General features: G+C 47.2%; 1 protein-coding gene across 1 annotated transcript in view; it reads left to right on the forward strand.

Annotated features, from left to right (window-relative positions):
* Window positions 1-15,767, forward strand: part of LOC115115854 (neurexin-2-like) — a 91,605-nt gene that overhangs the window by 39,191 nt on the left and 36,647 nt on the right. Inside the window, exons 5-7 of the mRNA XM_065005046.1 lie at window positions 1,981-2,422; window positions 3,112-3,495; window positions 7,335-7,538. Of these exons, the coding sequence (XP_064861118.1) occupies window positions 1,981-2,422; window positions 3,112-3,495; window positions 7,335-7,538 (1,030 nt within the window). The remainder of the gene's footprint in view (window positions 1-1,980; window positions 2,423-3,111; window positions 3,496-7,334; window positions 7,539-15,767) is intronic.

The raw sequence follows: 15,767 nt of genomic DNA on the forward strand, positions 1-15,767 counted from the left end.
TTACTTGGATGAAATGTCAAGAATTGTGGAAAACTGAGTTGAAATGTATTTGGTGTATATAAACTTCTGACTTCAACTATATGTAAAATGTGCATGTAAAATGTATAAAATGTATGTACATGTAGCAGAAAAGCTGTAAAGCTGTAAAGAACGTAAAGAGAGTGTGGTAGTGGAGGGGTAAAAAACATTTATATATATATAAGACAGGCAGGCAGGCATGAAGACAGACAGGCAGGCAGGCATGAATACAGACAGGCAGGCATGAAGACAGACAGGCAGGCAGGCATGAATACAGACAGACAGGCAGGCAGGCATGAATACAGACAGGCAGGCAGGCAGGCATGAAGACAGACAGGCAGGCAGGCATGAATACAGACAGACAGGCAGGCAGGCAGGCATGAATACAGACAGGCAGGCAGGCAGGCATGAAGACAGACAGGCAGGCAGGCATGACAGACAGACAGGCAGGCAGGCATGAAGACAGACAGGCAGGCATGAAGACAGACAGGCAGGCAGGCATGACAGACAGACAGGCAGGCAGGCATGAAGACAGACAGGCAGGCATGAATACAGACAGGCAGGCAGGCAGGCATGAATACAGACAGACAGGCAGGCAGGCATGAATACAGACAGGCAGGCAGGCAGGCATGAAGACAGACAGGCAGGCAGGCATGACAGACAGACAGGCAGGCAGGCATGAAGACAGACAGGCAGGCATGAAGACAGACAGGCAGGCAGGCAGGCATGACAGACAGACAGGCAGGCAGGCATGACAGACAGACAGGCAGGCAGGCATGAAGACAGGCAGGCAGGCATGAAGACAGACAGGCAGGCAGGCATGACAGACAGACAGGCATGAAGACAGACAGGCAGGCAGGCATGACAGACAGACAGACAGGCAGGCAGGCATGAAGACAGACAGGCAGGCAGGCATGACAGACAGACAGACAGCCAGACAGACAGACAGACAGACAGACAGACAGACAGACAGACAGACAGACAGACAGACAGACAGGCAGGCAGGCAGACAGACAGACAGACAGACAGACAGACAGACAGACAGACAGACAGACAGGCAGGCAGGCAGGCAGGCAGGCAGGCAGGCAGGCATACAGACAGGCAGGCAGGCATGAAGACAGACAGGCAGGCAGGCATGACAGACAGGCAGGCATGAAGACAGACAGGCAGGCAGGCAGGCATGAAGACAGACAGGCAGGCAGGCATGAAGACAGACAGGGAGGCAGACATGACAGACAGGCAGGCAAGCATGAAGACAGACAGACAGACAGGCAAGCATGAAGACAGGCATGAATACAAACAGGCAGGCATGAAGACAAGCATGAAGACAGACAGGCAGACATACAGGCAGACAGGCAGGCAGACAGACTGGCAGGGTGATTCAATTTATGATCTGATGTTTTGTATTCAGTCATGTATTCTGTAATTTTTACAATTCTTTTATTTATTTTACTAGGCAAGTCAGTTAAGAACAAAATCTTATTTTCAATAACAGTGGGTTAACTGCCTGTTCAGGGGCAGAACGACAGATGTTGTACCTTGTCAGCTCGGGGATTTGAACTTGCAACCTTTCGGTTACTAGTCCAATGCTCTAACCACTAGGCTACCCTGCCACCCCTATCTATTCAGTCATGTATTCTGTAATGTATTCTGTAATCTTTTCAGTCATGTATTCTGTAATGTCTGGAGTGGATGTCTAGTAATGATTAATGGCATTATGTATGTTGTTGTTTGAAGTCTGACTGTAAGAAAATATATACAATTACACAGTGGAATCTTTTGTCACATTTCATAGATAGAAACAGTTTCAATGAATGACAAATTGTTTCTTGAATCTTAAGGTTTGGTATTGAGTACAATCATCGAAAAGAGTGAGGAATGAGGTCAATAACAGGACAGAAATTGATCCCTCCGCAGCCACCCACTCAGTGACAGTCCTGTCCCCTGTTCCTGTCCCTATAGGTGGTTTACAAGAACAATGAGTTCAGACTGGAGCTGTCTAGTCTGGCTGCAGAGCGGGACCCTCAGGTCAGTGTTCACGGTGACCTGACCTTCCGCTGTGAGGACGTGGCGGCCCTGGAGCCAGTCACCTTCGACACGCCCACCTCCTACCTCACCCTGCCCAGGTGGAACACCAAGAAGACCGGCTCCATCTCCTTTGACTTCCGGACCACGGAGCCCAGTGGCCTGCTGCTGTTCAGCCACGGGGACAGACGTCTGCAGGACCTAGACAGACAGCCGGACAGGCAGGCCAGGGCTCATTACTTTGCCATGGAGCTAATGGACGGCTTTCTCTACCTGGTGATGGACATGGGCTCTGGCAGCATCAAGATGAAGGCCAGCAACAAGAGGGTCAACGATGGGGAGTGGTGCCACGTGGACTTCCAGAGGGAGGGGCGTAAGGGTGAGGGGAAGCACACATGAAGGTTCTGATAAGCTCTGATTGGCCCGTTAGGTGTGATTGAATAAGGCTTCAACCAGTGAGCCTAATGGGGGCATGTCCCATAGTGAGATGACAAAGTTTCTGGCTTGTGAAATTACATTCACTATAACTATATAGAGACACTCATATTTTAGCTTAATTTTAATGTTTCTTTGCTGCAGTCAGAGATGCTGTGTGCATATCCAGTTTTAATTACAGTCTTATTTTTAGCAGTTATAATCTATGTATGACATTTCATAAATTGCCTTAACCTATTTTGCAAGTGGCCAATTATACTGTCACCTACCTCATGTGGGGAAATGTCTGTCCTCATTAGCCGAGCCCAGTGATTCCAGCCGGTTTGCTTACAGTTTAGGATTATGCTATGACAAAGACCTGAGACATTCTTCTTCATTAGTCATTCCACAGTTTTACACCTGGTATAACTTGTGGATATCCTCTTCTGTTTGATGTTATATCCCAATGAATAGCTAGAACCACTGTGTTTATCACATCCTCCAATAGCAACACAGGAACTCACACTCTCATTTATCTTCCCACTCCTCCACCAACACTCATTACTCACACACACCTGCACATTTTCTCAAACACACATACAGTGAGGTGAGACAGCCTTGATACTAGTTGACTCACTCTGTTTTTTCCTTCAGGCTCCATCTCGGTGAACAGCCGCAGCACACCATTCTCTGCGAATGAAGGCAATGAGATCTTAGACCTGGAGGGCGATATGTACCTGGGGGGGTTGCCCGAGGCACGCCAGCGCCTCATCCTCCCCCCAGAAGTCTGGACGGCCCCCCTCAACCTGGGCTACGTGGGCTGCATGCGGGACCTGTTTATGGATGGGCGGAGCCGGGACCTGAGGAGACTGGCAGAGATTCAGAGTGCCTCTGGAGTCAGCAGCTTCTGCACCAGGGAAACACACATCAGGTGTGGCAGAGACGTCTGTGGCAACGGTGGGCAGTGCCGTGAGGGCTGGAACCGTCATGTGTGTGATTGCACCAGCACGGGCTACCTGGGTCCCAACTGTGAGAGCGGTGAGAGGGGGACAGTGGGTTGGGGAAACTGTGGGGGCGGTGAGAGAGGGACAGTGGGTTGGGGAAACTGTGAGAGCGGTGAGAGAGAGGGACAGTGGGTTGGGGAAACTGTGAGAGCGGTGAGAGAGGGAAAGTGGGTTGGGGAAACTGTGAGAGCGGTGAGAGAGGGACAGTGGGTTGGGGAAACTGTGTAAGTGGTGAGAGAGAGGGACAGTGGGTTGGGGAAACTGTGAAAGCGGTGAGAGAGAGGGACAGTGGGTTGGGGAAACTGTGAGAGCAGTGAGAGAGGGACAATGGGTTGGGGAAACTGTGAGAGCAGTGAGAGAGAGGGACAGTGGGTTGGGGACAGTGGGTTGGGGAGTGACAGTGGGTGAGAGAGGGACAGCGGGTTGGGGAAACTGTGAAAGTGGTGAGAGAGAGGGACAGCGGGTTGGGGAAACTGTGAGAGCGGTGAGAGAGAGGGACAGCGGGTTGGGGAAACTGTGAAAGTGGTGAGAGAGAGAGACAGCGGGTTGGGGAAACTTTGAAAGTGGTGAGAGGAGAGAGAGGGACTGTGGGGAAAGTGGTGAGAGGGGGACAGTGGGTGGGGAAACTGTGAGAGCGGTGAGAGAGAGGAACAGCGGGTTGGGGAAACTGTGGGAGCAGTGAGAGAGGGACAGTGGGTTGGGGAAACTGTGAGAGCAGTGAGAGAGAGGGACAGTGGGTTGGGGAAACTGTGAGTGCGGTGAGAGAGGGACAGCGGGTTGGGGAAACTGTGAAAGTGGTGAGAGAGAGGGACAGCGGGTTGGGGAAACTGTGAAAGTGGTGAGAGAGAGAGACAGTGGGATGGGGAAACTGTGAAAGCGGTGAGAGAGGGACAGCGGGTTGGGGAAACTGTGAAAGTGGTGAAAGAGAGGGACAGCGGATTGGGGAAACTGAAAGTGGTGAGAGGAGACAGCGGGTTGGGAAACTGTGAAAGTGGTGAGAGGGGGACAGTGGGTTGGGGAAACTGTGTAAGTTGTGAGAGAGAGGGACAGTGGGTTGGGGAAACTGTGAAAGCGGTGAGAGACGGACAGTAGGTTGGGGAAACTGTGAAAGTGGTGAGAGAGAGGGACAGCGGGTTGGGGGAACTGTGAGAGCGGTGAGCGAGAGGGACAGCGGGTTGGGAAAACTGTGAGAGCAGTGAGAGAGGGACAGTGGGTTGGGGAAACTGTGAGAGAGAGGGACAGTGGGTTGGGGAAACTGTGAAAGTGGGTGAGAGGGACAGTGGGTTGGGGAAAAACAGTGTTGGGGAAACTGTGGTGAGAGAGAGGGACAGGGGGTTGGGGAAACTGGGTTGGTGAAAGTGGTGAGAGAGAGAGACAGTGGGATGGGGAAACTGTGAAAGCGGTGAGAGAGGGACAGCGGGTTGGGGAAACTGTGAAAGTGGTGAAAGAGAGGGACAGCGGATTGGGGAAACTGTGAGAGCGGTGAGAGAGAGTAACAGCGGGTTGGGGAAACTGTGGGAGCAGTGAGAGAGGGACAGCGGGTTGGGGAAACTGTGAAAGCGAAGAGAGAGGGACAGCGGGTTGGGGAAACTGTGAAAGTGGTGAAAGAGAGGGACAGCGGATTGGGGAAACTGTGAGAGCGGTGAGAGAGAGTAACAGCGGGTTGGGGAAACTGTGGGAGCAGTGAGAGATGGACATTGGGTTGGGGAACCTGTGAGAGCGGTGAGAGAGGGACAGAGGGTTGGGGAAACTGTGAGAGTGGTGAGAGAGAGGGACAGTGGGTTGGGGAAACTGTGAGAGCGGTGTGAGAGAGGGACAGTGGGTTTGGGAAACTGTGAGAGCGGTGAGAGAGGGACAGCGGGTTGGGAAACTGTGAAAGTGGTGAGAGAGAGGGACAGCGGGTTGGGGAAACTGTAAAAGCGGTGAGAGCGAGGGACAGCGGGTTGGGGAAACTGTAAAAGTGGTGAGAGTGGGACAGCGGGTTGGGGAAACTGTGAGAGCGGTGAGAGGGGGACAGCGGGTTGGGGAAACTGTGAGAACGGTGAGAGAGAGGGACAGCGGGTTGGGGAAACTGTGAGAGCGGTGAGAGAGGGACAGTGGGTTGGGGAAACTGTGAGAGAGGGACAGTGGGTTGGGGAAACTATGAGAGTGGTGAGAGCGGGACAGTGGGTTGGGGAAACTATGAGAGCGGTGAGAGAGGGACAGTGGGTTGGGGAAACTGTGAAAGTGGTGAGAGGGGGACAGTGGGTTGGGGAAACTGTGAGAGAGGGACAGTGGGTTGGGGAAACTATGAGAGCGGTGAGAGCGGGACAGCGGGTTGGGGAAACTGTGAAAGCGGTGAGAGAGAGGAACAGCGGGTTGGGGAAACTGTGGGAGCATTGAGAGAGGGACAGTGGGTTGGGGAAACTGTGAGAGCAGTGAGAGAGAGGGACAGCGGGTTGGGGAAACTGTGAAAGCGGTGAGAGTGAGGGACAGTGGTTTGGGGAAACTGTGAAAGCGGTGAGAGTGAGGGACAGCGGGTTGGGGAAACTGTGAAAGTGGTGAGAGAGGGACAGCGGGTTGGGGAAACTGTGAAAGCGGTGAGAGTGAGGGACAGTGTGATGGGGAAACTGTAAAAGCGGTGAGAGCGAAGGACAGCGGGATGGGGAAACTGTGAAAGCAGTGAGAGAGAGGGACAGCGGGTTGGGGAAACTGTAAGAGAGAGGGACAGTGGGATGGGGAAACTGTGAAAGCAGTGAGAGAGAGGGACAGTGGGATGGGGAAACTGTGTAAGCAGTGAGAGAGAGGGACAGTGGGATGGGGAACCTGTGAAAGCAGTGAGAGAGAGGGACAGCGGGTTGGGGAAACTGTGAAAGCGGTGAGAGTGAGGGACAGCGTGATGGGGAAACTGTGAAAGTGGTGAGAGAGGGACAGCGGGTTGGGGAAACTGTAAAAGCGGTGAGAGCGAAGGACAGCGGGATGGGGAAACTGTAAGAGAGAGGGACAGCGGGATGGGGAAACTGTAAGAGAGAGGGACAGCGGGATGGGGAAACTGTAAGAGAGAGGGACAGTGGGATGGGGAAACTGTAAGAGAGAGGGACAGTGGGATGGGGAAACTGTGAAAGCAGTGAGAGAGAGGGACAGCGGGTTGGGGAAACTGTGAGAGAGAGGGACAGCGGGATGGGGAAACTGTGAAAGCAGTGAGAGAGAGGGACAGCGGGTTGGGGAAACTGTGCAAGTGGTGAGAGCAAGTGACAGCGGGATGGGGAATGTTGTTCCCGGTTGAAAAGATACCGCAAAACTTTTTAAAGGTTTTCAGATATTTCATACAGACAATGTCAATTAAATCACATTTATGTGAGTCATTCAAGGGGTAACTTCCCACTTCATTAGTGATCTGTTAGTGAAGTGGCAGTACATGAGGAATAAACACTGCTGGGTATCAGTGATTCATCACTATTGTGGTGGGCTCTCCTAAATCACCCTGCATCTACCACAGAGATATTTCTCACAGAGAGGAGAGCAACCCCATTGTGAAGCCATTTGACTGATAACATTGAGGGATATAAATGGAATCCTCATCCTATTTGTGGCCTGAATAGAAATCTATGAGAAGAGGATGATTAGAGAGGCATCACCTAACAGAGCTGTGTGGTGTATTACAGGCTTTTCCTGCCATCTAGTGTTCCTGCAGGAAACCAACAGACATACATGGAAAAACACTGTTAGATGTGGTTCACCAATGATCACATCTTACATTGAATTCTTAATTTATTCTGAATCATGCGCTTATTCACTGTTGAGTGTATAGGAAATTGTTCTGTGCTGTACGGGAACATTTGTGACCAAAACATTAGCTAACCCTGTTTCCCTGTCTTTGGGTGTCACACACAGAGGCCACGGTGCTGAGCTATGATGGCAGCATGTACCTGAAGGTGACACTGCCAGTCAGCATGCACACGGAGGCCGAGGACGTGGCGCTACGCTTTATGTCCCAGAGGGCCTTTGGGCTGCTGTTGGCCACCACCTCCCAGGACTCAGCTGACACCCTGCGTCTGGAGCTGGAAGCAGGCCGGGTCAAACTCACCGTCAACCTGGGTAATGCTAACAACACTAACTCTAGGCCTTTGAGTGCTCACGGCTTCTCAGTGAGAGTGATGTAATGAGAGAGGTCTTGTTCTACTTACTCTTCTCTCTATCATACACATCATCTATGTACATCTCTCTATCTCCTCTGTGTTTTCTCTCTCTCTCTCTCCCCTGTCTCTCTCCCTCTCCTCCTCCCTCTATCTCTCTCTCCCCTGTCTCTCTCCCTGCCCTCCTCCCTCTCTCTCTCTCTCTCTCTCTCCCCTGTCTCTCTCCCTCTCCTCCTCCCTCTCCCCTGTCTCTCTCCCTCTCCTCCTCCCTCTATCTCTCTCTCCCCTATCTCTCTCCCTGCCCTCCTCCCTCTCTCTCTCTCTCTCTCTCTCTCTCCCCTGTCTCTCTCCCTCTCCTCCTCCCTCTCTCTCTCTACCCTGTCTCTCTCCCTCTATCTCTCTCTCCCCTGTCTCTCTCCCTCTCCTCCTCCCTCTCTCTCTCTCTCTCCCCTGTCTCTCTCCCTCTATCTCTCTCTCCCCTGTCTCTCTCCCTCTCCTCCTCCCTCTCTCTCTCTCTCTCCCCTGTCTCTTTCCCTCTCCTCCTCCCTCTATCTTTCTGACCCATGCCCAGGTCAGTCGCTAGCTGATCCATCCCCCAACCCTTTCAGCCCTTCAACGGCCTGTGTGTCTGCAGTCCTAGGAACAGACAGTCAGAGAGGCCAGCTCACTTAAAAACATACAGTACTGTACCATCAGTACCGGTCAAGAGTTTGGACACACCTACTCATTCCATTTTTTATTTAAAAAACAAACTATTTTCTACCTTATAGAATAATAGTGTAGACGTCAAAACTATGAAATAACACATATGAAATTATGTAGTAACCAAAAAAGTGTTAAACAAATCCAATTATATTTTATATTTTACATTCTTCAAATATACTTTGATTTGTTTAACACTGTTTTGGTTACTACATGATTCAATATGTGTTATTTCATAGTTTTGATGTCTTCAATATTATTCTACAATGTAGAAAATAGTACAAATAAAGAAAAACCCTTGAATGAGTAGGTGTGTCCAAACTTTTGACTGGTACTGTACATTGTCATGGTGTACAACATGCCCAGTACGTCTGTAGGTAGTGAGTCTGGTCCTTGGCTGTTTGTATCCACTGCTCTGTGATGGTTGACAGCTCCAGAGCACACCTCAGCCACACTAGCATAGTAGTATATAGTAGTACATACTGTAGCCTTCATTGCAGGTTATGGTAAGCCATAATGACTATGTAGCTATTCTGTTATTCAGAGAGCAGAATGGTGAGGAGAGATGTACTAGTTTTCCATAGTGGGAAGTAGGGGTGCTGAGGGTGCTGAGGGTGCTGCAGCACCCCCTGATATTTTGTTTTTAAATAATATATATATATATGTATATATATTATTTCCACCAAATCTGTGCACTAGGCCTTTATTACTGTATGAGTGGGGAAAAACCCTTGTCAGAAGAGTAGAGAAAACTACTTCTCACTCCTTCAGTGTGGCTGTGACTATGCAAACCAGCCCTTTCCTTAGTCTATACTATGTTTGAAAATGTGTGTGTTATGGAATCACGTAGTCACCAAAAAAGTGTTAAACAAATCAAAATAGAGTAGCCACCCTTTGCCACCCTTTGCCTTGATGACTGCTTTGCACCCTCTTGGCATTATCTTAACCAACTTCAACTAGAATGCTTTTCCAACAGTCTTGAAGGAGTTTCCACATATGCTGAGCACGGTCCGACTCCCAAACCATCTCAATTGGGTTAAGGTCGGGTGATTGTGGAGGCCAGGTCATCTGATATAGCACTCCATCACTTTCCTTCTTGGTAAAATAGTCCTTACACAGCCTGGAGGTGTGCTGGGTCTTTGCCCTGTTGAAAACAAATGATAGTCCCACTAAGCGCAAACCAGATGGGATGGCGTATCGCTGCAGAATGCTGTGGTCGCCATGCTGGTTAAGTGTGTTTGAATTCTAAATAACTCACTGACAGTGTCACCAGCAATACACACCCACACCATCATGCCTCCTCCTCCATGCTTCACAGTGGGAACCACACATGCAGATGTCATCTGTTCACCTACTCTGTCTCACAAAGACATGGCGGTTGGAACCAAGCAGACCAAAGGACAGATTTCCACCGGCCTAATGTCCATTGCTCGTGTTTCTTGGCCCAAAAATGTCTCTTCTTATTATTGGTGTCTTTTAGTAGTGGTTTCTTTGCAGCAATTCGATCATGAAGGCCTGATTCACACAGTCTTGAATGAGTAGGTGTCCAAACTTTTGACTGGTACTGTAAGTATTCAGACCTTTTACTCAGTACTTTGTTGAACACCTTTGGCAGTGATTACAGCTTCAAGTATTTTTGGGTATGATGCTACAAACTTGACACACCTCTTTTGGGGAGTTTGTCCCATTATTCTCTTCAGATTATCTAAAGCTCTGTCATGTTGGATGGGGAGCATCGCTGGACAGCTATTTTCAATTCTTTCAGAGATTCAAGTTCAAGTCCGGGCTCTGGCTGGGCCACTCAAGGACATTCAGAGACTTGTCCCAAAGCCACTCCTGCGTTGTCTTGGCTGTGTGCTAAGGGTCGTTGTCTTGTTGGAAGGTGAACCTTCACCCCAGTCTGAGGTCCTGAGCACTCTGGAGCAGGTCTTCATCAAGGATGTCTCTGTACTTTGCTCCATTCATCTTTCCCTCGATCCTGACTAGTCTCCCATTCCCTGCCGCTGAAAAACATCCCACAGCATGATGCTGCCACCACCATGCTTCACCGTAGGGATGGCCAAAGAGGCCAAAGAGTTCAATCTTGGATTCATCAGAGCAAAGAATCTTTATTCTCATGGTCTGAGAATCCTTTAGGGGCCTTTTGGCAAACTCCAACCAGGCTGTCATGTGCTTTTTACTGAGGAGTGGCTTCCGTCTGGCCACTCTACCATAAAGGCCTGATTGGTGGAGTGCTGCAGAGATGGTTGTCCTTCTGGAAGATTCTCCCATCTTCACAGAGGAACTCTAGAGCTCTGTCAGAGTCACCATAGAGTTCTTGGTCATCTCCCTGACCAAGGCTCTTCTCCCCCGATTGCTTAGTTTGGCCATGCGGCCAGCTCTAGGAAGTCTTGGTGGTTCCAAACTTCTTCCATTTAAGAATGATGGAGGCCACTGTGTTCATGGGGACTTTCAATGCTGCAGACATGTTTTGGTACAATCCTGTCTCGGAGCTCTACGGACAATTCCTTTGACCTCATGGCTTGGTTTTTGTTCTGAATTGTACTGTCAACTGTGGGACCTTATACAGACACGTGTGCCTTTCTAAATTATGTCCAATCATTTTAATTTACCACAGGTGGACTCCAATGAAATTGTAGAAACATCTCAAGGTTGATCAATGGAAACAGGGTGCACCTGAGCTCAATTTCAAGTCTCATAGCAAAGGGTCTGAATACTTATGTAAATAAGGTATTTCAGTTTTTTATTTTAAAACATTTGCAAACATTTATAAAAACCTGTTTTCACTTTGCCATTATGGGGTATTATGTGTAGATTGATGAAATGGAATCTATTTCAGAATAAGGCTGTGACGTGGAAAGAAGAAGGGGTCTGAATACAGTGCATTGCGAAAGTATTCGGCCCCCTTGAACTTTGCGACCTTTTGCCACATTTCAGGCTTCAAACATAAAGATATAAAACTGTATTTTTTTGTGAAGAATCAACAACAAGTGGGACACAATCATGAAGTGGAACGACATTTATTGGATATTTCAAACTTTTTTAACAAATCAAAAACTGAAAAATTGGACGTGCAAAATTATTCAGCCCCCTTAAGTTAATACTTTGTAGCGCCACCTTTTGCTGCGATTACAGCTGTAAGTCGCTTGGGGTATGTCTCTATCAGTTTTGCACATCGAGAGACTGACATTTTTCCCCATTCCTCCTTGCAAAACAGCTCGAGCTCAGTGAGGTTGGATGGAGAGCATTTGTGAACAGCAGTTTTCAGTTCTTTCCACAGATTCTCGATTGGATTCAGGTCTGGACTTTGACTTGGCCATTCTAACACCTGGATATGTTTATTTTTGAACCATTCCATTGTAGATTTTGCTTTATGTTTTGGATCATTGTCTTGTTGGAAGACAAATCTCCGTCCCAGTCTCAGGTCTTTTGCAGACTCTATCAGGTTTTCTTCCAGAATGGTCCTGTATTTGGCTCCATCCATCTTCCCATCAATTTTAACCATCTTCCCTGTCCCTGCTGAAGAAAAGCAGGCCCAAACCATGATGCTGCCACCACCATGTTTGACAGTGGGGATGGTGTGTTCAGGGTGATGAGCTGTGTTGCTTTTACGCCAAACATAACGTTTTGCATTGTTGCCAAAAAGTTCAATTCTGGTTTCATCTGACCAGAGCACCTTCTTCCACATGTTTGGTGTGTCTCCCAGGTGGCTTGTGGCAAACTTTAAACGACACTTTTTATGGATATCTTTAAGAAATGGCTTTCTTCTTGCCAATCTTCCATAAAGGCCAAATTTGTGCAATATACGACTGATTGTTGTCCTATGGACAGAGTCTCCCACCTCAGCTGTAGATCTCTGCAGTTCATCCAGAGTGATCATGGGCCTCTTGGCTGCATCTCTGATCAGTCTTCTCCTTGTATGAGCTGAAAGTTTAGAGGGACGGCCAGGTCTTGGTAGATTTGCAGTGGTCTGATACTCCTTCCATTTCAATATTATCGCTTGCACAGTGCTCCTTGGGATGTTTAAAGTTTGGGAAATCTTTTTGTATCCAATTCCGGCTTTAAACTTCTTCACAACAGTATCTCGGACCTGCCTGGTGTGTTCCTTGTTCTTCATGATGCTCTCTGCGCTTTTAACGGACCTCTGAGACTATCACAGTGCAGGTGCATTTATACGGAGACTTGATTACACACAGGTGGATTGTATTTATCATCATTAGTCATTTAGGTCAACATTGGATCATTCAGAGATCCTCACTGAACTTCTGGAGAGAGTTTGCTGCACTGAAAGTAAAGGGGCTGAATAATTTTGCACGCCCAAGTTTTCAGTTTTTGATTTGTTAAAAAAGTTTGAAATATCCAATAAATGTCGTTCCACTTCATGATTGTGTTCCACTTGTTGTTGATTCTTCACAAAAAAATACAGTTTTATATCTTTATGTTTGAAGCCTAAAATGTGGCAAAAGGTCGCAAAGTTCAAGGGGGCCGAATACTTTCGCAAGGCACTGTACTTTCCTAAGGCACTGCACATTACTGGTTCTCCTGAGTGTAACATTACCTCCCTCAGCTCGTATGTTAGTGGGTGCTGAATGGTGGCTATGGTGAGGAAAAGGCTGGTTTTGACTCTGGAGCTTGTCCCCGGATGGTGGTCTCTGTCTAAAGAAACTGCAGAATGTACCTTGAAGGATGTGACATTTTTACTTTATCTTCTTATATATATATCTCTTTTTTTATCTCACCATCTCTCTCTCTCTCACCAGATTGTATCAGGATAGACTGTAACCTCAGTAAGTTACTCCTATCATGTTTAACTCTACTTCAGAACAACTGTATTCTATACCTCACTGTTTTACTTTTAATGCTGTTAAATGAATTTAACACTAGCCATATCAAATATTTATCCCCATGAAGTACAACAATCACATGGTTGTCTTGAAAATGTAAGGGACTGTAAGGAAAGTATCAAATACTGTATAAAGCTGAACATTCTTTGGTAAACTCATCCTCTAAGCAACACATTTCAGAATAACAAAATGATCCCTTGTTCTTTACCACAGAAAAAGACCATCTGTTTACTCAGTGCTTTTCATAGAGACGACAGTGGCAGTAGCTCCCAGTCCCTGCTACTAACTTCCAGCAGTAATATACTTCACCACCAGATGGCAATATACCATTGGGCTTTCGGGGAGAGGGGGGGGGGGGTGACCTATTTGAACTGTTGTCCTTACAATTGACTTTTCAAATACATTTATTAGGATTCAAGGAAAGATGTAACTACTTAGTTTTTTATGTTGGTCAGTACAGGTATAAACCTTCTTTACTACGGGCCAGAAGATCCGTTCTACATCTACTTTCCTAATAATGTTATACAGGTGAGACCGTGACAACAGATTGTGTACAGAGTAAATGTTTTACCTTAAATAGCAACCTTAAGTATGTTGCTGCATAATTGTCCTATGAATTTAGATGGATTGAAGTTTAATGGCAGTAAAATAAAATAAAATCTTAATTGACTTTAAACAGACAAAATTTGCCAGTAGTTTAACTAAATTATAGTCAATTAGAGCCCTCGACCATCTGGGAGAGCCTCTCTTTAGGCCAAAACTTGTTGTGCATTTTAAACATGCGGTGAATTGACCACTTACATGCACCATTTTAACATATAATTGGAGTTATGCTAGGAGGTAAGCATAGAGAGGAACCGGCACAATTTACAAAACAGGAGGGGGGAAAAATGTATGGGTGGATGTTGCCCAATGTAGGCCCAAAGCGGAGGTTATCTGTTGTATACAGTATAGGCAGTGGTAACAGTCATAAATAAGAAACACCACAGGTACCTGACTAGGTCGTAATGGCTCCCACCTTTTCCCCATACCATGTTGTCTCAGGCTGATTGCCTCAGCCAGTGTATAGTATACTCTGCCGCAGGGTATTCTGGTGGGGAGCTGTCCATGGTCCTGATTTGCTCACCAAGGTGCACTGTCTCCATAAGGCCACAGCGTCTGCAACCTACAACATACTAGTATCACAAACATGTTTACAGTAGCATATAGTAAACCGTATTTTTAAGGTGAATAGAGATCTTATATTTCAGAAGGAGAACAGTCATCGAGAGCAATGCAGTTACAGTAGGTACATAACACAAGGAGAATAGTCGTCGAGAGCAATGCGGTTACAGTAGGTACATAACACAAGGAGAATAGTCGTCGAGAGCAATGCAGTTACAGTAGATACATAACACAAGGAGAATAGTCGTCGAGAGCAATGCGGTTACAGTAGGTACATAACACAAGGAGAATAGTCGTCGAGAGCAATGCAGTTACAGTAGGTACATAACACAAGGAGAATAGTCGTCGAGAGCAATGCGGTTACAGTAGGTACATAACACAAGGAGAATAGTCGTCGAGAGCAATGCGGTTACAGTAGGTAGATAACACAAGGAGAATAGTCGTCGAGAGCAATGCGGTTACAGTAGGTACATAACACAAGGAGAATAGTCATCGAGAGCAATGCGGTTACAGTAGGTACATAACACAAGGAGAATAGTCGTCGAGAGCAATGCGGTTACAGTAGGTACATAACACAAGGAGAATAGTCGTCGAGAGCAATGCGGTTACAGTAGATACATAACACAAGGAGAATAGTCGTCGAGAGCAATGCGGTTACAGTAGGTACATAACACAAGGAGAATAGTCGTCGAGAGCAATGCGGTTACAGTAGATACATAACACAAGGAGAATAGTCGTCGAGAGCAATGCAGTTACAGTAGGTACATAACACAAGGAGAAAAGTCGTCGAGAGCAATGCGGTTACAGTAGGTACATAACACAAGGAGAATAGTCGTCGAGAGCAATGCGGTTACAGTAGATACATAACACAAGGAGAATAGTCGTCGAGAGCAATGCAGTTACAGTAGGTACATAACACAAGGAGAATAGTCGTCGAGAGCAATGCAGTTACAGTAGATACATAACACAAGGAGAATAGTCGTCGAGAGCAATGCAGTTACAGTAGGTACATAACACAAGGAGAATAGTCGTCGAGAGTAATGCAGTTACAGTAGGTACATAACACAAGGAGAATAGTCATCGAGAGCAATGCAGTTACGGTAGGTACATAACACAAGGAGAATAGTCGTCGAGAGCAATGCGGTTACAATAGGTAGATAACACAAGGAGAATAGTCGTCGAGAGCAATGCAGTTACAGTAGATACATAACACAAGGAGAATAGTCGTCGAGAGCAATGCAGTTACAGTAGGTACATAACACAAGGAGAATAGTCATCGAGAGCAATGCGGTTACAGTAGGTACATAACACAAGGAGAATAGTCGTCGAGAGCAATGCGGTTACAATAGGTAGATAACACAAGGAGAATAGTCGTCGAGAGCAATGCAGTTACAGTAGGTACATAACACAAGGAGAATAGTCATCGAGAGCAATGCGGTTACAGTAGGTACATAACACAAGGAGAATAGTCGTCGAGAGCA

The sequence above is a fragment of the Oncorhynchus nerka genome, linkage group LG19 (assembly GCF_034236695.1).
Source record: "Oncorhynchus nerka isolate Pitt River linkage group LG19, Oner_Uvic_2.0, whole genome shotgun sequence".
In the NCBI taxonomy this organism is placed as follows: domain Eukaryota; kingdom Metazoa; phylum Chordata; class Actinopteri; order Salmoniformes; family Salmonidae; genus Oncorhynchus; species Oncorhynchus nerka.